This window comes from Sapajus apella, unplaced genomic scaffold (genome assembly GCF_009761245.1).
Source record: "Sapajus apella isolate SASKATOON/1434 unplaced genomic scaffold, GSC_monkey_1.0 scaffold18, whole genome shotgun sequence".
Taxonomy (NCBI): domain Eukaryota; kingdom Metazoa; phylum Chordata; class Mammalia; order Primates; family Cebidae; genus Sapajus; species Sapajus apella.
The window spans coordinates 7,767,751-7,792,828 of NW_022436958.1; the positions used below are offsets into that span (position 1 = coordinate 7,767,751).

Below are 25,078 nucleotides of genomic sequence, written 5' to 3' on the forward strand. Positions count from 1 at the left end.
GCATGCATTGTAATGCGTGGAGCCAGAGTTCTTCTGGTTGTCTATACAGCCTGGATTCAATAAACTGTTATATATGCATATTATGACAATGTGGTCAAGGAAACCAGATTTTTTTACTCTACCTTCAAGTGCCTATGGAGCCTAAATCTGGTGCTTATTTTTGTCCCTATTCAATATGTTAACATATTCATAATTTGACACAGGTTACGTTCATTTTATAATTAAAGTTATGGAGTTAGCTGGAAAAGCATTCAGACTATACTGAATTTTAAAAATGTGTACCTTTTTTCTATATTATACTATAGTGCTCAATGTGAATCCGAAGTCTGGATAATCCCAGACTGTACTAGTTTGCTAGTGCGGCCCTAACACAATACCACACGCCAGGCTGCTTAAACAGCAGCCATTTATGTTCTCACAGTTCTGGAGGCTGGAAGTTCAAGGTCAAGATATCAGCAGGTTTGCTTTCTTCTGAGGTCTCTCTGCTTGGCTTGCACATGGCCACCTTCTTGCTGTTTTACCCTCACATGGTTTTTCTTCTGTGCTTTAGTGTCCCTGGTGTCTCTCTACGTGTCTACATTTCCTCTTTTTATAAGGACATGAGTCAGATTGGATTAAAATCCACCCTAATGGTCTTATTTTAACGTAAGGACTTTTTAAAGGTCCAATCTCCAAATGCAGTCACATTCTGAGCTAACGGGAGCTAGGGCCTTATCATAGAACCTGGGGTGGAGTCGAATGGGATAACTCAGCCCAGGTCACACACCAAGGGTATATTCACGTCCAAGCTGCTGATGTGCTCCATGCCAATGGTGTATTTATTTGAGCCCCAAACTAAAACCTAAATTAATATTTTTAAGTCTGGAGTATTCTTCCAGTATGATTTTTCAGTCACATCCTCCATGGGTTTAATACAATGATGCCTTTGTAAGGTTTAGGGGAACAAGCGGCAGCATGACTCTTCTCATACCTTCTTGCTAGACTGGAAGGAAGCAGTTCCTGTGTACAGTAAATGTTACCACAGTGCCCGACCAAGCCCCACCCCGCCTTCAGGGACCCCAGTCTAGAGGCATAAGTGCCTCCCTCTCCATTACTGCCGCCCTCCATTAGAAGCAGATAATGCGTGAGCTACCACTTTCACAATAAAACATTGCACTTACACCACACCTTTCAACTCAGCATTTCCAAATGCTTGAAAAATCATTATTATTTTTATTATTTATTTGTGGAATCCCAGCAGTCTACTCAGCACTGGGAAGTGCAGTGTAAGCCACAGAGCTATGGTCTCAGTTATGCAAACTTAAACCAATGCTCAAGTTTCCTCTGTGATGTGCCAGTAAAAAGTCTGAAGGTGGATGTTTTTGCATGTGCATGCATAGCAAGAAAAAAAGTGAAAAGGCAACTCGGGTCTAAGTAACCCTGCTACTCACATACCTGAGAAATTGAGAAAAGAGCCATTTAATAGTGTTGTTCTGATAAATGAAGGACCTAACCAAAAACAAAGAAAGAAAGCAAAGGCAGTTTTAGACCCTAAAGCTCAGAAAACGGAAATACATTTCCCTAATCAAGGGCATCAACAATAACACTTTTAAAAGGATTATTAAGCAATGCAGGAAGTAGAAATCAATCAGGCTCTGCTTATTGTTCACTGGTCATTATTTCCCGGGTCAAGTCTGTTTGACACTGAGTTTAAATACAGTCTTTCACCAAGTCAAAAGGCCTTAGAGAGAAACTTTCACTGGCCACCCACATTTTCAGCAGGGCTGTTGCTTGGTCTGATTCATTTTTGTTTTCCAAGTTTTTATCATCATTGCAAATTATGCCTACTTCCATTGAAACAGCTACTGCTTTTGATGATTTCCACAGTAGGGAACATACATTGTTCGTCCCTGTAATGCTAGAAATTGGTCCAGTGCTTGACATATAGTAGGTGCTCAATAAATATGAGACATGTACACAACAAATTTCATAGTACTATACAAAGGCATTCTCAAAATGAATTTGACACATCCTCCTCTCTCTACAAAGTTACAAGCTAAGACAGATCACAGCAAAGCAGAGATATTGCAGATACAGATTAAAAACCTAATGAAATAATGATTTAGATTGCCTTAAATCAAAGTGACTAAATGCATTTTTAGAAAGCATATGTCGAAAGTTATCTTGACTAGTCTTGCATTTAGCCAGGAAAAGTTTTCTGGAAGAAGTATAAGTGTAGGGATTTTTGTGATGATAGAAGGGAGAAATAATAAATAAGTATGTATTCTAGAAAATGGGATGAGAACACAGAGGAATCCTGAAAGTATTACTAGAAATAGAGGTTAGGAATTGGACTTTAGAAAAACAGAGGAGGCAAGGAATTGAGAATAGAGGAAAGTTAGATTACTTGGAGTGTTCTACTGAATGGCTTTCAAAGAAGATAAAGACCACCATGGACAGAAAGCTACTTTGAAGATATGAAAGAGTTTGTCAGTAACATGACTGGGTTATACTAGAGCAGAAATTCCAAAATAAGAGCTGCCACGATGCAGCCAAAGTGAGAAGATATTTCCCAGGTCACCTGTGCTTGGTGCCAGCCACCATCCTCTACTGTTCTTCATTGTCTCCAGAGCTGGAAGCTTAGAAGGGCCTAGACACCCTGTAATCCTATGTCTCTCTCAGTTTGCATAGAGAGTAAATCACAAAAGGGTGTTTCCTATGCTTACACAAAAGTATGCAATATTTCTTTGTCTTTCACTGCCTCAAATCAGTAATTTAGAAAGACTGTATGCTATTCTGTTGGACAATGTTGAGGCTTAAATATCCTGGGCCCCTTATAAGAATGATCCCACAAACACAAGAATAAGCGGTGTCTTCTGAAAATGAGTGACCTAAGCCACTTAGGAAGTTGCTGGCCTCATCTTGAAACCCACCAAGTAACAGCAGCACAGCTAGAAACAGAGTTCAAAAGTCAAAAGTGCTTGGCTGGCCTAAAATTTAAAAAAAGAAAATAAAGAAAATCTCATTGCATGACTTGGTTCAAGGAGCTTCATTATAATTTGTATTTAGATTTCACACATTTATATTTCACAGTGCAATGTCTCTTTAAAAATATAACTGTTGAGTTTAAAAAGCAGGAAGTAGTAAAGTGGCTTCCAGATGCACATGGAACGTTTTTGTTTGGGTGGTGTATAGGCAGGAGATGGTTTTGTTTTCAGTTGTGTGCAGTTTCAGTCCAATCAACACCTAGACCAACCACTCCTTTATTAAAAAATTTTTTTTAATAATTCAGTGTGCAAATAATTTCTTGCAGACATCTGGGGGTTTAACCAGAGGAATCCAAAAGGCCAGTAGAGGTGGAGCAGCAATAGAGAATAATTGTTGACTGTTATGCTCATTTTTAAGAGAAAATTGATTATTGGTTTTAGAGATGAAATGCTGGAAAGGAAGCTGCCCAATCCTCTCAAAGATGAGCAAACTTGGGACTTTCCCAAGTCATCTAGCTACTTTGCATGTCCTGTAACCCAAATTTACTTTAAATTGTGGAAAGAAAACAGGTATAAACTACCTTGAAGGGATTTGAACTCCAACTGACTAATTATTCTAGGTTGTTAAATACAGTTGGAGTTATTAGATTTTTCTCTTTTCCAGTGAGGGTAATTCCATTACAGAGATCCCTTTTCTATCAAATTGTTGGTACTTCCTTGGCTTAGCTCTGCCTGGTGGTCCCTATTACTTCCATAAGAAGGCTTTACTCCACCAAATGAATGAATTTTCTCATCAGTTCTAATCATGCCTCATACATCCCCCTCTCTCAGACTTTGTCCACACTCTTCCCTCCAGTTCAGGTTCCTCTGTGTGCTCTCTGCTTACCCCAGATTCTGCCACTTCTTAATAGGATTGGTTCAATGTCCTCTTCTTTTAGATCTGCTACTCAGAGGTGTGGTCCGAACTGCAGAGATCTTTCCCTACTTTGAATTCATAGCTTTTCTTATGAATAGCTGTATAGGTGAATTTGATGCTTACATATAGCATGGTGAATGAAAAGCAAAGGCTATGCTTACTCTTTTTTAATTCTTGCAGAATGTCTAGCATGAATAGACACAATTTATTGAGTACTAATCATATGTTCCATTTCTTGCTGAAAATTTTTAAATACATGATCTCAATTCAACAACCATGTAAAGTCATTATAATCCTCAATTTATGGAAGCAAAATCTAGCATCCAAAGAGAACATGTTATTTTCCTAGATCGATCAACTAAAAAGTGATGGGGCCAGTATTTGAAATGCAAGTATGTTTGAATCCAAAGCCCTTATGGGCCAGCTTCTGTGCAAAACATAAAAATCACTAGATATTTGTGAGTTGGAGAGATGAATGAATGAATGATTTGGAACCTGCTCCTTTCACCACTTAGACTTGCAAATGGGGAAATAAGAAATTCTGAATCTTGGTGCCTCTGGACAGATGTGGTCAGTTAGAGAGCACACAGAAAGCAGAAATGTTCTCACAAGTTAACAGTAAAGTCAGTCACTGGATACCTACATGGAGGTAAAATGACTCACAGGGAATGAAGGAAGTCTTGAATTAAATTTGGCCCAAATCTAGCAAGCATTTGGAACCTCATAGTATGCATTTTGAATACTATCTTCATCCCTTATTTTCCCTTCACCTTTATTGTCTTAGTCATTTTAAATATATTTTAACTTGTTTATATTGAATGTATTTTTACAAGGCAGCGTATTCTTCATGGAAGTATAAATCAGGTTAATACAAAATAAAATTGGTGCTCATATTTACAAAAAAAGTTCAGAAATATTTACTGGGAGAATAGAAGTAGGTAGCTCACAACCTCACATATAATTTTAGCCAAGCATAGAACTATGACTGTAAAGTTGTATTTGAGGGAAGATATAAAAGGTATGGATTTCTAGGAGGTGTCTAAATAATAAAGGTTGGTCAGTATTAAAGTCAGAAGAGTCAAGGCCAATGGAAAACATGTGAGATTTTCATAGAATTTTAAAAAACTCACTAAACAGTACACATATCTCCTGGTTTGAAAATGATTTTATCTTTAAATACCCCAAACGGTTTGCAAACTGCTTTTTAAGAAACAGAGGTAAGAGTTGACTAAGACTAAAAGACATGATTTTCTTGAAGTTTCTTGGTAAATTAACATCAAGATCATAAAGAGACCCTCCTTCCCCATTTTTGTTTTTGGTTTTTGTTTTTTATTCTGAGCACACCAGATGGCATTTCTCTCTGTTGCGATCACTGACACACAATTATGTTTTCTAATAGAAAGGGAGGCTGGGAGCCACTGATCTACCCCAGTCATGTCGCATTAATATCTCCACTTTCATAAAGAAAGCCTTTGTCCAGAATTTCTCCCATTGTGGTAAAGGAGCAGTGGTGTTGAGGCGACTCTCATTTCATGGGAACAAACTTAGGTCAATGAATGAGCCATGGGCAGGAGGTCATTTGGGAGAAGAGAAAGAGTACTCATTATCAAATCGTCATTGTGCCCTCTGCTCCATCAGGGAGCATCATTGTCTAAGACAAGTTCTCAAGGACCTCTGAAGAATCTGAGTCAAGCCCTTTCTAAGAATGCTGAAAAGGATGGAGATCTGATTCTTTTTAACGGCAGGCATGTGTGTGACCAAATAAAGCAGATCCCTGAAGAGTCTTTTTCCAGATGTATATGTAGCATTTGTACTTTTATATGAGCCCATTTTGGAGAGTGAAGGTCCTTCAAAAGTAAAACAATCTGTGTGGATTGAGGGTTTGGTACTCAAGAACCCAGACCTCAATTCCCAGTTATATCCATCAACAATACCTTCAATTACTGATTTCAACTCTAAGCTAGAAAAATAAAAACTGTCCCAGCTTTGTTTGAGAAAATATGGCAGCAAGTTTAACAAACTTATTTCCCAGCTCGTGTTATAAGACAAGCTACCATAAATTTTCAGTCAGAAGCTGTCTATAACTTATTCAGGGCTTGAAAGAATTCATTTCCATTTCTTCATTTGCTTAGTCTGTGAGATTATGAAGCAAGAATTTTTCTCTCTGCTTAAGGGCACTGACCCCTACCTAATAAGATAAAAAGTATGTATCTTGGGGGGGGACTTGGGGGAATATGTACAATACCTAAGAAGGAACTTCTAGAAGTCTTTAAAATCTTTAAGTCCATAATCTATTCTAATATCTATTAAAATTTTTCTTTAAAAATTATTTTTTAAAAATTTCTTATCTACGTTTTTACCAAAAAACTATTTCTGCAAAAGATTTAAGAAATTTTTTTTATCGAAACGTATTTTACAAAAATCTTAACTATAACCCTGCCCTCATTCATGTTCATATTTGATCTTGATCTTTTCATGAAGCATCCAGTCTAGTCTAGCAGGTGAGGAGGACCTTGCCTACCTTGGTTTAGAGGTGCATGAACTCTAAGTTCCTCTTCAAACAGTCACAGTCCTTTTCTCATCAGAGATAGCCAGGGACGGCAGCAAAAGGTGAAGGAGATCCATCATGAAATGTCCAGTGTCAATGTGTTCTCTCAGTTTACTTACTGACCTTCAGCTTACAGCCACACTCCTGACCCTCATGAGATGGAGCCTAAGGCGGAAATGGCACTGAGGACCAATTCCTGTGCCCTGTTGGTCTGTGGTCTCAATTAAGTGCTAATTAATTACCACTGGCATCTTTGGCATTGCTTGTCAAATTGCATTTAGGAGTATATTTTCACTGTTTAAACGTCAGTAGTCCAAAATCCGCAACTAAAAATCCCCTGTTTTCATAAATTCCCCTTTTTTCTCTTGTAAAGAAAATGTGTTTTAAAAATTCAACAAACATATCTATAGACACTGCAGGTAGCTTTCAAATACAAGAAACAGGAATTGGTATTGTCAATTTTGATTAATAGTACTTCATTAATAAACATCCTGTTATTCTGTCTCCACCTGCAGTTGCTGCTGTTGCCTGGAATCAATTAACTCATATAATTTGATTTATTTTACAAAGACATTTTGGGATGTGCTGTGCTGATGATAAAGGTCCTATTTTAGCAGTCTTGATTGCAAGTTAGATTGTACCTGAATGGATTTCTGTTTCTGCGTGCATATGTATACACGAGTGTGTGATTTCCAAGTGAGTAGAACGAAAATACTCCTTGAAGAAGTCTTGAATTAAATAATTCATTTTAAACATGGTGGGGGATTCTCCTCCTGAATATTCTGACTTTACCTGAAGACTCCTAAGAAATACATATCCTGATATTCTGTGTCCTCTCTCTTAATCAAGACATTTTTATTTAGCAGATTAGCAAATATTCCTTCAAATTAACTAACAAAATAGTAGTACTAAGCACCAAAATTAAAACATCCACAGAACTAAGATTTTAGAGACAGATATTAGATTCAGCTTCATGTATAATTTTTGTTTTAAACATAATTTATTTTTCTCTCGTAAATGTTTACAAGCCATGGTTTCTGGACCAATCCATTGGATCCCATTATGTACATGTACTTACGTACTATATGAAAACCTTTTTTTTTTTTTTTTTTTTTGTGATTTGAGATGGAGTCTTGCTTTGTTGCCCAGGCTGGAGTGCAGTGGCTTGATCTCAGCTCACTGCAACCTCTGCTTCCTGGGTTCAAGCAATTCTCCTGCCTTAGCCTCCTGAGTAGCTGGGATTACAAGGCATATACCACCATGCCTGGCTAATTTTTCTATTTTTAGTAGAGATGCGGTTTCACCATGTTGGTCAGGCTGGTCTTTAATGCCTCACCTCGTGATCTGTCTACCTTGGCCTCCCAAAGTGCTGGGATTACATACGTGAGCCACTATGGCAGCCGAAAACCTATCTTAGGCTTCCATAGGTACTTAAGAAATGCTAAGTTCAGTGCAAGTGACAAAAACCCAACTCAAACAGTTTAGACAAAAAAGAGAATTTGCTGGATTACATAACTAAAAATTCCATAATCAGACGGGACTTTGGGCATGACTAGATTCAATTGCCACAGGGCACTGCATGGAATTAGCTTCTTTCCATTTCTAAACTCAGCTTGCCTCTGGGTTAGCTTTGTTTTGACTTAAAAATCTTTCTCCCTGATAGCAAGATGGCAACACCAGAATTGTATCTTATCAGCTTAGCATCCTCAGTGGCAAATAAGCTTCTCTTTCACTGTGGGAAAAGAAAATTCTCAAAAAATTATTCTCTTTTTCCTGGATTAGGCCCCTTGTTTATTACTTGTTTGTTTCTGATCCATTCACTATGGCAGAGGGCTGCATGGTTCTCATTAGTCAGGCTTGAGACGCAGGCCCACTCAACCACACAGACTAGAAGTGAGGGAGAAGCAGTTTTCTCCTATGATGGTCTTACCAAAAAGGAGAAATAATAACTAGAAGGCAAAAAAAAAATCCACTTATCCACAGAAGTGTAACTACAATCATTTTGTCCAACAAAACTATCCTGTCCCTGAGTGCAATAATATTTCAATCAATAGAAGTAAATGAAGGCTAACTCACATTAGGGCACTAGCGCCTATAATTATAAAAGGTTGCCTATCTCTCATTCTCATTTGTTAGCAAATTGACAAGGCCTATCAAGAATATCAAAGTAATATCCATCCATCCGTGCATTTCTTCATCCATATAACACTCTTGAGCACATATGCTGAGACAGGCACTAAATTAGGCACTGGGACTACAAGAATAAGTAAGCCAGGTCCTTAAAGAACCTATGTTTGCTGGGCACTATGGTTCATGCCTGTAATCCCAGCACTTTGGGAGGCCAAGGTGGGTGAATCACCTGAAGTCAGGAGTTTGAGACCAGCCTGACCAACATGGTGAAACCCCATCTCCACTAAATACAAAAAATTAGCCAAGGCATGGTGGTGCATTCCTGTAATCTCAGCTACTCGGGAGGCTGATACAGGAGAATCACTTGAACCCAGGAGGCAGAGGTTACAGTGAGCCAAGTTTGTGCCATTGCACTCCAGCCTAGGCAACAAGAACAACACTCCATCTCAAAAAAAACCTATATGTGGAGACAGTAGAGTATAGTGATAGGAGATAAGGCTTTGGAATTTATGAGTTGGGTTCCAATCCCAGCTCTTTTACTTATACAAAGTATAGAGTATAGAGGTGTAGACAAATTTCTAATTTCTTCTGACCTTCAGTTTTCATATCTACAAAGCCTACAAATTATAAGAATTAAATGGGTAATATATAGGTGTCCAAAATAGAGCCAAGCACATGACATAATTTTTCAAAAATTAACAGTTACTAATGTGTATATCAAATGAGATAACACAAGCAAATTGCTTTACACAATGCCTGGTACATAGTAAGCCCTCAGGAGACGATAGCTGGCGGCTATTGTCATGAAATGGAATGAAGGACTAGATCTAAAAGAAAGCAATATTTCAAAACCCAACCAACAACTATCCTGATAAATTTGGAAAAGACCTTGAGAGTTCACCCAGATCTATCCCTATCTTTGGAGAAAACACTTAAGTAATTTTAGATATAATAGGATATTTTTTCTCTCCAAAGAAAGTGTTTGCAAAGCAACTCTCTTCCTTTTGTGCTCATATTTCATCAGTTTACATAATATTTAATTAAATTACATAATTACAATAATAAGTACAACTGGCATAAACTGTTTGGGACTCTCTCCTGGGACTTCCCTCTAGTGGGAACAGATGTGTGCAGTTGAGAGTCATTAACTAGCCGGGGACGTTGAATGTGTTGTGGGCATTGGTCAGTATGTTTTTACAGGGGAGGTGGAGAGCTGATTAAGTGGTAGTCAGCTGAGAGAGCTTCTACTGCATTACAGCAATCTCCCGTATTCTCTTCATTTACATGAATACTCCTGGTTCTTAAAACTTTGTCTCATGTTTGACCTATTTATGCATTTTCTAAACATCCTTTGGTAACTGATATGCAGAAAACTTTATTACTACAATTTTAAATATGCCCTATAGAATCATTTTGTTATTCTACATAGTCACAACCATATATTGGGCAGAGAAAGCAATGTCAACAGAAAATGTAGAACACGAGGATGAATACTGTGAACTGCCCTTTGTACATTTCTTCTGCCAGTCTTAAACAATAGGTTATAAATTCATTCCTAAGAAGGGAATGATAGAAATGTGTCTTGCACATGAAAATGACACTATCAATTGAGTAGAATCAAAAAGAAGATTCTAACATGCTTATTTAATGTCCTCTGGCTTTCTGACTGGTCAAGTGCACAAAAATAAGGGACCATTCTTCCCACCTCTAATGGTAATCTCATGAAAACTTTTGAAACCTGTGTTTTTACTGCACTGCAATCTTCAGAATCAGATTGCCACAAACATGAGAAGCACTGGCAGCATATATATATTTTTTAATTTGGGGTTTGGTAGAGGATTCATGATGCCATTCATGAATAAAAATATTGTTGTAATTATGTAATAGTAATAGTCACTAGCAGCTAAAATCTAAATAAGTTCTAATTTATAAGCAGGTACTTCTGCTGAGACAAGCCTTAGAAATAGCTCAATCTGCGCCTCAGGAAATTAAAATTTTTTATCTGAGTAGCAAATAAGCTATTATATAGAACTGGTCAAATCCAGAAGGAATATGCCTTTCACTAGTAGTCTGTGGAGTCATTTAGGGTTCTAACCAATAAAGGCATATTTCAATCCTCAACTGTAGACTTGAACATTTGGATTTTTCCCAAGTAATCACTGGCCATCCTAGCAGATACCAACATTGTATAGAATGGTTGACTGGTTAAAGCTGACTTCAGCCAGATCAATTCCTTTGACTTGAACAACTTTTGGGCTCTTTTTGAACATCATGGAGACTAACCGATAATCATTATTTATGTGAGATAGGTTCTCTATAGTCACTATACTGTCAAACATTTTTGTGTAACAATTTAAAATGTACTAATTACTTTTGGTGAGAAAAAGATTTGTGAGCAAAAGTATCATTTTTACTTTGTTTCTTTTTCTTAATCCATGAATTGACTGAACTCCACAACGCAAATTACATGCACTGCTTTGTAAAGAACTTATATTTACCAGCAATTATACAGATTGAAATGTCCTTAACACCAGGTTTAAGTGCCAACAAAAGGCAGTCGGGTTGGTCCCATTCCTTGGTGGAAACTTCCACCCATGATTCAAATAGCCCTAACGAAAAGCATGGTCAGGTCTACTCATTTAGAGAAGAAGGAATATTCTGGTGAATGATCATGGAGAATTTTGAATGAAGGTCACTGGAAAGAGTGGCTGGAACCAGGTTATCAAAGAAAATAGTGTGTCCTATTACAGAGCTGAGATTTTGCCATATGGACAATAGAACCAGCTGCTGGTTTTTAAGGAGCTGGTTAAGATCGACCCAGTGATGAGGCTAAGAGAGCCCACCTACATGCAAACTCAATCTTGGAAGGCTCTGTGACCTGTATTGGGGGGCAAACAGTGATGACAGGTGAAGTATACTTGGGAGAGCAGAAAAAGCAGCCTTAGGAAAAGGAGGTGGCAAAAATGACACGAGAGAATCAAGCTCCTCAGCAATCCCTTCTGAGGTTCAAAGATAGATTCTGGTCCTCATGGGAAATGAAAAATAAAATCAATAATCAATACCACAAGTATAGAGGCCATTTGGGAAAACTGGCCACATGCAGCTCAGTCCTGCTACATCCTGGAATCAGTGAGCGGGCAAGGTCCATGGGCTCTTATAAGAAACTTGGGTACAGCTGAAATAGGCAAGAAATAGCACCCAGAGTCCTTGGGAATTTTGCATCATCATTCCTCTTAAAATGAAAATAAAATTTGTTCAAAGCTCCAACTCTTATGAAATTAGAACCTCAGTGTCTTTCAGGTTATTGGAAAGGGTTGATATTTCCTTTAGGTATTTCTGGTCTGATTTCCTGCTACCCTTGAACCCACTCACTCGTGCTTCACCATTGGACAATGCTCTTATCTTGGCAATTCCTTTTCACTGTTTTCCAAAGCTCACTCTAGGCAGCAGCATTCAGTGGACTTTTACTAAAGATTTATAGGGGATAGAGAGATTATATCACACCAAGCCTAGCTGATAATTTAAAATGTAAACTTAAATTAGCCCATTACTAAAATGTACCTTGATCATTCTCCCCACACCCCCAAACTAAGGGATTTTCATAGATCGTCATTTCCATTTGGTCTCTGACTTCCCACCATGTCATTCTGCCCCAACACTCTACTTTCATAATCTCTTTTTGCACACAACCCTCATAAGTCCATTTTTGTGTTTTATGCAGAGAATTTGGTTCTCTCTTTTTCTGGCTGTGTTTGAAAGATTATGTTTCTACAAGCAAAATGGTCCATCAAAATGTTTTGCTAAGCAAAACAGAAAATAAATATGATTTTCTCCCCTAGGAGGAATTTTGCTGTCAGCTATTAAAATAGCATTTTCCCCTGTATACGTGATTCTATAAGATGAGTATAATTATATCTCTTATTAGTTTAGACAAGGATTGATAGATCTAAACCAATCCGCAGAGAGTCTACTGGGCTACCTATATATGTCCTGACCCCTCTGGCTACCACTGTCTGTCTGCATGTTAGGAATAACAGATACATCAGAATCTACCTCTTGATCAGAATCTACCTCTTGACTTTCTGTGACTGGTAGAAATGTAATGTCTCCAGTAAGGCAATTCCCTTGAGCCATTACACATGCAAAATATTTCCTCAATTGAAAATTGCTGCTGGAAAATTTCACAGAGAACTCTAGGAAAGAAATTCCTGAAATTGCTCTGTAAAAACTCATAAAAGAGCTCTGCAATAAGAAGCAATATTCTCACCACGCTGTTGATACCATTTCAGAAATTTACATCAAAACAGTGTCAGTGGTGGTGATGACAAGCGCAGTCTCAACGAGATCCGCCAGGTCTGCCAGTTGATGTAGTCCCAGGTAAAGCAGGGGCAGTCTGTTGTCTTATTGCAGAATAAATGTGGGGCCCAAAACTGTCAGTAGCACAGAGCTATTTAGTGCCTTAAAAGACAATGAAATTCTCTCAGGAAATTAGAAACACAGGATCTACTCAGCTTCCAGTTTGAGAGCAATATTTATGTGTTTGAGCATTGATTTAAACTGCCTTTTGTTTTTCAAATGCTAATACCATGCATCCATATTTTTCCAGAAATACTGAAGTTGCAGTTAATAGGAAAAAAAAAAAAAAAAAAAAAACAGGCGAGGATTTAGCAGCTATGTGCAATGTACTGTATTACTATAAAACTACTTCACATCCTGTCACTCATTTTCCTCCTCCATTCTTGTCCCACCCCAAATCGCTGAACCAAACAATGACAAAAATATAAAAGGACCAAAACAACTCACCAGCATTGCCCAGTTGTGGACCCTTGGCAAACACGGTGAAAACATAACCTTGGCAGATGACAGACACTTGGGCCTTGGCTAGGGCATTAGTGAACAGTGTTATTAAGGACTAATTAGATGGCTTTTGTTGAAATATTTCCAAAGAAATGAGCAAAATTAAAGCTGACCTAAAGAAAATATTTTAAAACCTCCCACTGAGCATGCTCAGAGAAAGCATTTTGACTTATTTTTGAAATGCTCAACCATTTTCTTCAAAAACTTGGCTTGATTCTCCCGATTCAGTGATAACTGAAGTCATGCCAACTTTGATGTTTTTAGCTTCAGCTGTTTTAGAGCTATATGTGATCCCCCCAAAAAGGTTGGAATGAATTTTTTTTTTCTGAGTGAAAAAGGAAGCATATGTTTTAACCCTCATGTGCCTTTTTTGAAAAGGATGAATTAACATCCTATAATATTTTATCTTTGAGCTTAAAATAAAAAGAGTTTAGTTTGAAAGTCAAAGAGAGATTTTTCAGAAACTGAAATGGAGACTTGGGCCTTCAGGAATTAAGACTGTGGATTGTATCTGCTTTACCAAATACATTTGGAGACTGGCATGTCTGCTGCTATTGTTTTAAAATGGCAGCAGAGACAAGGCAGCCTGGAGACTTGAGCAAGATGGACCACACACAAACCAACTGTCAGGACATCAAAAGGATATAAAACTAATACACATAAATGCTGGAGCATCTTGAATACATTTTTTCCAACTAAATATGTGGCATGAAGAATGAGAAATAAAAATGAACTTAGAAAGCTTTAATCCACCTGATGATCTTATTTTCCCTTGTAATTTATAGAAAAGGGAAGGGAAGAAAAAATAATGAGCAGCTAGAAACTGAGTGGTACCAAAATACCACTTCTTCCTGTTAAAGAAGAAGATGTATAGAGGAGACAGTTATCAGGGAGACTTCAGAGAGCCAGGTCTACATTCTTTTTTATTATTGACCATGCCCATGATTTGTCAGATTTCCCATGGGACCAACTGGCCTTTGGATCTCCTTAGGACACACTAGAGGCAGTAAAGAAAAGAAATAAGACTTATTATGGCAGATCTGATCATGAGCTAGGAAGGTAGACAACAATTCTAGTAATGCCAAGAGCTGTGTCAAATGGCTCCATGGTTGGTACAAACCTGACGTGAGAAGTGGCTTCTGACTTAGGGTGAGACATTTCCCACGTGACTGTAGATGGAACATAGGATATTGATGCTTCTAGATCAGACATAGGTCATTTTCATAGAAGATGTGCAATGCCAAGTCTAGAGGTCTAATAATATCAAGTTAAATTTCTCTAAGTCAGAACTCCTGCTACATTCTGGTACATACCCAAAACACTGGAAAACCAACAAAAGGAAAGAATTGGTAAAGAAATGACAAATGTCTCACTCTTATAATGTCAGAAGAACTATGGGCAGAAAAAATTGAAACCAGAATGAAAGAAAAGTTTAAAAGGAAATTGAGTCTGTGTTTACAAAAGGATTCCAATTCTGGGTGAACTGTCCAACTTAACCAGTTGCTTTGGAGAAACATGATTAAAGTGATGACTGAGGTGTTTTTCGTCCTAGCCTCAGTTTCCTTTATTCCCCTCACAGTCTAGTGACAGCCAATCAGAAAGGAACCTGGCCTGGAGGCTTGTCAGTGATAATAATTGAAAACATCTGTCCGTGCAGCTAGTGTGGGAAGCCCATGCAGCTCCCTGACAGAGGGAGTTCTCACACAGCAAAGCCATAATCATGACTGCTCATATTCTCCTTCACAGACTTTTCTCACTGCCAGCTGTCTTTATTCTCCTGCCAGGAAAGCAAGGGGCCTGGGGCTCTGACCCAGGCTGGGGTTAAGTGAGCTGGGACCAGGGGAAGAAAGGGGACATGCTAGTTCCCAGCTCTGGGTATAGAGACAAGGAATATCTGATTGGGAACTAAAGAAAGTGGTGACTGAGGAAAAAGAATAGCAAACAGAGAAACCAAACAAACTGGGGACGTGTAGGCAGTGGGATAAGCAGCATTCAGATTCTAGACTCAGGTGAGCTGGGTTTAAATCTTGGCACAACATTTTCGCTATGTCCCTGGGAAACCTCCCTGAGCCTCAGGTTTTTTGTCTTTAAAATGGGAATAATAATAGTACCTGTCTCATAATGTTTTCATGAAAAATAAGATAATGTGCTTCAGCAGAACAAAACAAGGACTGAACACGAATTAGCTCCTTTAGAAGAGGGCTCCCCAGACAGTCCTTGAAGTGTAGAGGTATAGAGGTAGAAGACCTCTACTGAGGGGCATGCTACCTCAGTTATGAGTAGGGAAGGCCCTATTGATGGTGTCCTATTGGCTTGGACAATCTCCATGTGGTTCCTGTGGATGCTGGCCTTCCCCTGCCTGTGGCCTGCATTAAGCTGCTTTATCAACCTGTGCTGCTTAGTTTCCTGTGATCTCAGTACTGACTCCTGTGACCTCTCTGCCGTGAGCGCCATGTTCGGGGGCAGCTGTGCCTGGCCTGTCTTCCCTTGCTGTACCAATGCCTTGTTCCCCGTTTCAGTAGTTTGCCAGATCTTTCAGCTTGGTAGAAAACATATCAAGGGGATATATGGTTAGAAGAATGCCAGCAAAACATTATTTTAGCCAACTGGGGAGAAACTTCCAGATTGTAGGTTAGAGAGGATTCAAAACAGGGGAAGTGGGGGCAAGGGGGAGGAAAGAAAATAAAGTCCTTGGGAGGAAGGTTTAGATGTTCTCTCTGCCTTCCAGAAGCAAAGAAATTCTTTATTAAGAATATAATGAACCAAAAGATTTATAAAGAAAATACAAACAAAATGCCATAAAGGACAATATTTTAAAATATCAAATTATTCAGATCATTTCATTGTTTAAGATACCCTGTGTACGTATATTAATCACCTTTGGAAACTGCGTTAACAGTCACATCACAATTGTGTGTATAGCTAACTCACAGTTATTTGATGTATGATGTTCACTTGGAAGCTGGGAATAATAAATCCAGCTTGCAAAGAAGCATAACTTACTTTTAGGGTGGGGCTTAGGTCCTGAGAAAATCTAGCTCAACACATGGGTGGCAAGGAATAATACAAAAGGAGAGACTTGGGGAGGCCAACTTTGTATCATTAGTTAAGAACAGTTCTGCATTGTATATGTATCCAACATAAACACTTGGCTAAGGATGTTATTCTACTGACAGTGTTTGCTTTTCCTTATGGTCATCAGCTGGGTGACTACCGCTACTTGGCTGAGAAGCACTTCATCCATAAAGAAAAGCACCATAAGTAATAATGAGTGCGAGTTTGTGTTAGTTGCAGAGCAAGAATTCAGATTCAACAAGGGATTTTTTTATCCAATTGAAATGAATCAAACTGTTTAACCTAATTGAGCTTCTATAAATCAGGAGTGTTGTCATATTAGTAATCCTCCTAGATAAGGCACTGCAATGAGGCGCCACACAAGAGTGCAAATGTATAAACACAAAATACAGGAAATCTACTGAACCTCCTTTATTCAGCATTCTTGTACATCTTCCCTCTCTTTATAATCACTACTACAATAAAATTATCACTTAACAGCCAACATTAGTAAATCCTTTTAATCGTCGAAAGAGTATCATCCTTTCCCTTTCTATGATTCTGTCTTCAATCTGCACCTACAACCACGTAACAGCCTGAACTTTTCGCAACTGTAAAGTCAACAAAACTTTGACTTGGAAGAAGGAGAATATGTACATCCATTGGGAACTGGATTTTTAAAATGCATATGAATATTGTAAGGTTGCTTTTTAAAAAACGAAACAGATCTATATGTGCTAACCTGAAGGGATCACCAAGACATATCCCATTTATATAGATTTTTCTAAAATCTGCTCCAAATATTTATCTTTGTAAATTACTTCTAATATATTCCTAAAGTCACTGTTTGTCTGCATTGATACCTCTATTCCTGTAAGATATTTCCCTTCTTTTTATACTGACTTAAGGGCAACATGGTTCAAAACACCCAGCAGCTTGCCTCTCAGGTTCGCAGATTCCCTCTCATTCAGGAATACCTTTTGTTGCTTCTACAGATGTATCTGGTTACCTTTTGAAATTACTTTTCTGCTGAGTGGCACATTCCTGGCACACATGCCACCATTCTCTATTCCCAAACCCATGTTGGCATTACTGAATGATTATATCACCCTTTTGCACTGTGACTTCACCTTCAGTGTCCTTTCTCACAGAGCAGGCAGCCATGATCGGCCAGGTGAAGCAAATTTGTGTGCCATCCCTCTGCTAGGGCAGGTCTCTTTGTCCAATGCCCCCATTACTTTATAAGTATTATTAAAACAAAAACACAGACTATAGACATAGCCTTATGCTTCCAAGAGAAAGAGACTCGTGTCTGTTTCCTTAAAAATCTGTTTCTGCCTTTCTATTTCATTCATCACGTCAATAAATAAATGTAAAGATACATATAAACATCCTATATATGATGTATAAATATATTTTTAAAATATACACATATATGCAAGAGATTGCTACAGACTTTTTACATTTTAGGGTTCATTAATTTTGCAATTGATTGCTGCGCTTACAGTTTGTTTCTGAGCTTGTCAACTTTCCTCTCAAAGTAGTTCAAGTTAAAGGAAGAAAAGGTGTTTAAAATTAATAGGATTTGCAGCACAAGGAAATTAGAAATCCTTCTCCCCAACTGTCTGATATTCCAAATGAGGAAACTGAGTTTGAGCAAGGCTAAGTGAGTGCCCAAAGTCCTAGATGTAGTAAGAAGCAAAGCCAGGAGAGAAAATCAGGCTGTTTTCTTGTTCAAGTTGATCTCTCATTCCAGTAATTAAAACTGGTATGCAGTAATGAGGTCAAAGCAGCTGCATCAAATCACCTTTTTTCTCCCACTTCCTATGGTATTCTCTATCAGCTGGCCTCAGGAATCTCCACACAATTCTGTAAGTCAGTGAAATAGACTATTTAGACATTCTCTTTTGTATATATTCTTATTTGGATTATGCAGAAATTATCCGTAAGTAACCAAGGCTCTTCAACACAAACCTCATGACTTCCATATTCTATTTTTGACACCTTAACCTAAAATTTCACACACTCATAAAACCTTTGAAAATGGAGCATCCACAGATGATATTTTGCCCTTACCAAATTCCTTTTTCAAAAAAAAAAATCCCCTCTAAATGTTACATTATATTGTTGTATTTGCAAATTATATCCTCCAGTCATCCTCTATAATTTTTTTCAAGGAAAGTAAAACATAGAAGATAGGAACATAGGGAGAAACGACACAGAAAAAGCCTCAACATCTAACAAACATGAATGTCTGTTGACAGCGTTGTTCTGACTGCAGACAGAAAAATATTGGGGAGTACCTCACTTCTGTTGAGTTAGTCCCTTTTGGATGAGAAAAAGTATAATCTGTCAACCAAACATAAAACAAAAACTATTTGTAATAAGAAGTTACAGAATGCCCAAACTTTCTACCACAAATGAAATAGAAGTAAAGCTGAAGGTAACAAACCACCTAAATGCAAAGATTTTGCAATCTAATTGAGAGAGTAAAACATATGTGCATGAAATAACTTAGAGATAAAAATAAAACACGTCAACAACAATGTAATACAATCTGAGTGTTTAAATGCCAAGAAAGCAAATAAGCAAGTGATCAGAATATGATTCTTAAAGGCTTCCTAGTAGAAACATGCTTAAATATGGTTCTGGGTAGCATGACTGGCATAGATATGGCAATAAAAATAGCAGTAATGTAAGCACAAAACAACTCAAACGTGTGTGGCCATAAGGATAGATGAGCAGGTAAATTGACCTCTAAGCCCTAAATTGATGCAATCTCCTTTATCATTTTTTAACTCTTTTTTTTTTTTTTTTTTTTTGGTTCATAGATTTTCTTTTTCAAAGCAGACTTGGCCAGACACAGTGGCTCACACCTGTAATCCCAGCACTTTGGGAGGCTGAGGGCAGGGTGGTGGTGGAGGGGTGGAAGGGGGAGGGTGGATCAACTGAGGTCAGGAGTTTGAGACCAGCCTGGCCAACGTTGTGAAACCCCATCTCTATTAAAAATACAAAAAATAAGCTGAGCATGGTGGTGGGTGCCTGTAATCCCAGCTACTCTGGAGGCTGAGGCAGGAAAACTGCACAAACACGGGAGGCAGAGATTGCAATGAGCCAAGATCGTGCCACTGCACTCCAGCCTGGGTGACAAAGTGAAACTCTGTCTCAAAAAAAAAAAAAAAAGAAAAAAAAGCAACAGATTTAGGTTTAAAAAACTGATCAGAGTCACACACTGGGGACTGTCAGTGGCTAGAAGGAAAGGGGAGGGAGAGCAATGGGACAAATACCAGTGGGGCTTAAAACCTAAATGATGGGTTGATAGATAGAGCAAGCCACTATGGCACATGTATACCTATGTAAAAACCTGCATGTTCAGCACATGTATCCCAAAACCTAAAGTAAAATTTAAAAAACCAAACTGATCAGAGACTTCTCATCTTCTCATATACCTCCTCTCCACTCACCAGATACAATGTCCCCTATCAGTAAAATCTTGTATTCATGTGGTATATTTGTTGTAACTTGTGAGCCAATATTGAGACATTATTGTTAACTAAAGTTCATAGTTTAGGCTTCACTCTTTGCACTGTACATGCTATGGATTTTGACCGATGTATGATGACATGTAACCACCATTATAGTGTCAGAATAGTTTCACTACCCTAAAAGTCTCCTGTGTTCCACCTCTTCATTCCTCCCTCTCTCCCCAAAACCTCTGCAACCACTGTTCTTTTTCTGTCTCCAAAGATTTGTCTTTTCCAGAATGTCAGGTGCTTGGAATCCTATATTATACAGCATTTTTAGATTGGCCTCTTTCACCTGGCGATATGTATTTTAAGATTCTTCCTGCCAGGTGCAGTGGCTCACACCTGTAATCCCAGCACTTTGGGAGGCCAAGGTGGATGGATCACAAAATCAAGAGATCGAGACCATGCTGACGAATATGCTGAAACCCCATCTCTACTAAAAATACAAAAAATTAGCCAGGCATGGTGGCGCACACTTGTAGTTCCAGCTACATGGGAGGCTGAGGCGGAAAACTTGAACCAGGAGGTGGAGGTTGCAGTGAGCCGAGACCATGCCACTACACTGCAGCCTGGTGTCAGAGACTCTGTCTCAAAAAAAAAAAAAAAAAAAAAGAAAACATTCTTCCTTTTCCTTTAAGGTTTGATAGCTCATTTCTTTTTATTGCTAAGCTTTATTCCATTGTATGGATATACCACAGCTGTTTATCCATTCATCTATCAGAGGACATCCAGGATCCTTTTGAACTTAAAAACAATTTTTAAACTTAAGTTTTAAGTTTTTAACCAACACATTTCTCAGGTAGGAAATATGGTTCTCAGAACACATATACTTTTATCTTGAGACTTCTTTGTCTGAGGGAATATGTTGCGATTTTCTGCAACACAATACTAGACTATCATTTCTGTTTTTTTTTAAGGTGGGGTTTCACCATGTTGGTCAGGCTGGTCTTGAACTCCCAACCTCAGGTGATCCTCCCGCCTTGGCCTCCAAAATGCTTGGATTACAGGCGTGAGCCACCACGTTCCACCCATTTCTATTCTTAAACTTGAATCAAAGGCCACTTCACCTTCTTTTGTTCTCTGGTGATGTGAGAGCAATTAATTTTAGAATATAGAACCAAAAGCTGAGAATTGCAAAATTAAGTTGCGAATTTTCAAATAAATGTGGTTACTTGGTTACTATCAAACATCTACTAGAGGTCATGTCTTTCTTTTCTCTGCAACTACAGCACTATGTTGTCTTCACAATGAATCAGAATATAATTCCAAATTTGAAATTATGCCTTTTTCTCTCTTCTTTGGTTACACTGTTAATTATGTCCAAAAAGTAATTCTATGACCTTTTCAAAAGTGACATCCTAAGCTGTCGTTGATTCTCTATGCGGAAAGAAATGTCACCTGGCCCACCTGTGTCTTTGTTTTTGACATCAAGTAACATTGATAACTAAATCACTCTAATATAGGGAAAAAAAAAAAAAAAAAAAAAGCTGCCCTGCCATTTGAAGGGAATTTGCAATGAAATCCACTTACTTGGCCCCATGATTATGTATACATACTGGTTTTAAGACAGCACACAGGAGGCTTTGCCAAGAAAATTTTAAAGTTCAAGCAGAAAAAATAATCACATTATCTTTCAGTCATTTGCTGCGTGTATTTGTTTCCTTAAAATGCACAGCTAATGCTCTCTACACAGATACCACTTGGTAGGCGGGGTATATCTTATTACTAGGTTATTTTCCAGTACATTTGGCATAGTTAAGGTAAAGTATATTAACCTTCTCTCAAAACAAAGATGAAAACAGAGTTGTAGCGGCCGTGAATGCTTCAGCCATTGTCAGGAAGTTAAAAACTTGACAGGAGACCCAAATAATCAACTCGGCCTCGTGCATATAACATATTTTCCCCTGGGATATCTGGTCTAATCCAACAATGTATCTGACTGGCATGAATGTAGAATTACTTTCAATAAAGATTTTATTTCAAGCTTGGATGATTTCCCCCAAAACATCTTGTCACTAAGGCAAAGTATATCATAGAATATCTGATTTTTTTTCCCCTACAAGTGAGCTTTTGAGAGGGGGGAAGAAATACACATTACAATTCAAGTACTCAACTCAGGTCAATTCACTGTAAAAAATCACATTTCAACATATCTACACTGATTAAAGATTTGCTGTGTTAAAGAAATCAGGGAGCTGTCAAAAAGAGCTTACCCTAAAGTCTGGAAATGTAAAGAATAAGCACCACACTTGCTCCCTCCAGTCTGCATTCTCCCTGCAGTGGCCTCCAGTCGAAGAGCGGGCAGGACAGATGAGTCCACCAGCTAACACCCAGCTCTGAGAATATTTGTCTTTTTGCAAGTAAGGAACATTTAAAGGTCACTTCTTCCAATAAGTATGAAATTGTTTTCAGGCTATATGAGAAATATGAATGGCCCGGTCATGATCACACGAAAATGATCTTCATTTGTCTGTGTATCCTTCTCTCTCTCTCTATTCCATTCTCTTCCTTCATGATGCCACATTAAGTCAGCATGTTCAAGATAGGGGAACAGTAGGTAACAGTTCATTACTCTATTTTGAATTCCCTTAAATGTTTCATTTACTGCTTGCTTACATTATTTCAGCCTTGGTGTCACATTGTTTAATTTATGCTTGGTTCATATAATCTTAAAAATAGCTTGTGTTACCTACAGAGTTTCACCCCTTACTAAAAGCATACAAATCATATGATTTAGCGTTAATGGGATAGGAGTAATTATTTTAACATTTAATAATCATAACATTATATTTATATGTTTTAAATTCAAACTCCCTTTTATCTCTATTATATTTTATGATTAACATACAATGTTACGATAAGTATGTACACAAATGAGCACTCAGCATGGATAATAGTAGATAAAACTCTAGAGAGGCATAGAAAGGGCGAGAGTTGAGTCCCTGTTCTTTGACTTTATTAGCACTGTGTAACCTTTGGACAGATCATTAACCAAGAAGTCCCTAACCCTGGCTGCACACCAGGCTCATCTGTGAAGCTTTTTAGAAACTCCGAGTCCTGGGTCTCAACCCTGAACTACCAAATCAGAATCTCTACAGTTCCTTTCCTTTATTAAAAGCTTGAGCCAGAGTGGAAAACCAGTAAGTTCTAATCTCCCTTTCCTTGCTTGTAAAACAACAATTGACAGAAGAAAATGTAATCACATATAATAAAAATTAATGTCTCTGGCCAGGTGTGGTGGCTTACACCTGTAATCCCAGCACTTTGGGAGGCCAAGGTGGGCAGATCACCAGAGGTCAGGAGTTCGAGACCAGCCTGGCCAATATGGTGAAACGCCGTCTCTACTAAAACTACAAAAAAATTAGTCAGGCATGGTGGTGCATGCCTATAATCCCAGCTACTCGGGAGGCTGAGACAGGAAAAATGCTTGAACCTGGGAGGCAGAGGTTGCAGTGAGCCGGGACCACACCATTGCACTCCAGCCTGGGCAAAAAGAGCAAAACTCAGTCTCAAAATAATAATAATAATAATGTTTCTATAGTTTGCAAAGGGTTTTCAAATACATGTATAAATTTCATCTTCAAAACAACCTATGAGGTCAGTTTTGCCATTAACTTCACTTTCTAAATGAGGAATCTGAGGCTCTGAGAACGGCTAGGGCCCATCTAAGATCACACAGTCAGTATCTATAGAACAAGCACTTAAGATTTTGAGATTCCAGATCAATAGCAATGGTTCTTCCCCCACGGCTAGAAGAGAATCACATGTAGAGCTTTTAAAATGTACCCAGGCCTCACTACAAGCCATTTGCAACAGATTCTATGTGAATGTGTCCCCGAGGTTAATATGGTTTTGAATATTCGACAGATGATATTAATATGCAGACTGGATAGAGAATTTCTGCCCTAGAATGACCAGAACAGGTTTGGAAAATATAAAGTTATAAAGTACTATACAGAAACAGTATGATGATTTTATCACAGTTTTGCTGATAATTAAGCATGAGTTCAGAGAGGAAGGAAATGATGCTTGAACACAGGGCTGGTCAGATCTAGGCTCAGGATTAGATTTCAGGTTTTCTCTTTCATGAACCAGCTCTCTTTCTATTGGAACTTCTCTGACTCCCCAGAGCCCATGGCTGCTCATGATTAGATTTAATATGGCACCAGTTACCTATTAACATCAATAGAAGTAAAGATGGAGCAGCATGGGGCAGAAAGAGAAGTCAAACTGTGACACTGGACCCCACCAAGCCTGGCTACCCACAGAAGCTCTGGGGCATCCAGGCCCATCACAGTTGTCTCTGGGAGGAAGAAGATGGCTTGGCCTTGATACGCTCTCTGCCAACAGTCATTGGCTGTGGACTGTCTCCAAGAATCTCTTGGGGTGAGGTGGCTCTCGTCAGCTGAGGCAAACCCTGCAGGAGCTGACCACTGAAGCTGCCTGCAGACTTGACACCTGGAAGCTGAGCAACAAGTCTTTCCTCGAAAAGAGACCTGCCCACCACATCAAGTGTCCACCACAGCACACCCTTTGTGGCATTCGAGTGTGCTCTTCATGTTCATGTGAGAAGCAGCTCCCCCAGGACTCTAGGAGGCCTCTCTACCTGAGGAGACCTTTGAAGAGGAAGCTTTAGAAAGATGAACTACAAGCTCTGTAGTCTGAGGATGAGGGGAGTCTAGGATAGATAGCGGAAGATGGAGACAATGAGCCTGCCTTTTATTTTTGCCTTTCTCAGCCCAGCTCATTGTCTCCATCTTCTGCTGTCTATTCTAGACTCCCCTCATCCTCAACAATGGTCTCTGCTGGTCATGGTGGCTTCCCTGATGCAGCGTCCCAGACCTTCATCCATGAGGGATCCAAGCTCCTGTGTGCCACGTCTTCTCAGACAAGAATTTCTGCCCTGTTCATGACCCATCGTAATTGGTCAACAGAGAACTTGGAAGCCCTATGTGGATCGTCTGGGTGTCACCCTGTCCCCCGGTGCAACAGCAACCTTGCCTCCTCCCTATGGTACCTATCTAGATAGTGACTCTGCCTTGACTGCTGGTGCCTGAACCCAAGAAGCTCCACGTGCCTA

At 38.8% G+C, this 25,078-nt stretch overlaps 1 protein-coding gene across 5 annotated transcripts in view; it reads left to right on the plus strand.

Moving 5' to 3' along the window:
- The window catches only part of ARHGAP15 (Rho GTPase activating protein 15), a 637,215-nt gene that overhangs the window by 595,821 nt on the left and 16,316 nt on the right, over window positions 1–25,078 (plus strand). For 4 of the 5 annotated variants that reach the window (XM_032286210.1, XM_032286216.1, XM_032286215.1 and 1 more), the window contains one exon: window positions 24,775–24,981. The exons of the other annotated variant lie outside the window; for it this stretch is intronic. In XM_032286210.1, coding sequence (XP_032142101.1) covers window positions 24,775–24,981 — 207 coding nt within the window. The remainder of the gene's footprint in view (window positions 1–24,774; window positions 24,982–25,078) is intronic. 5 annotated transcript variants of the gene reach the window in all.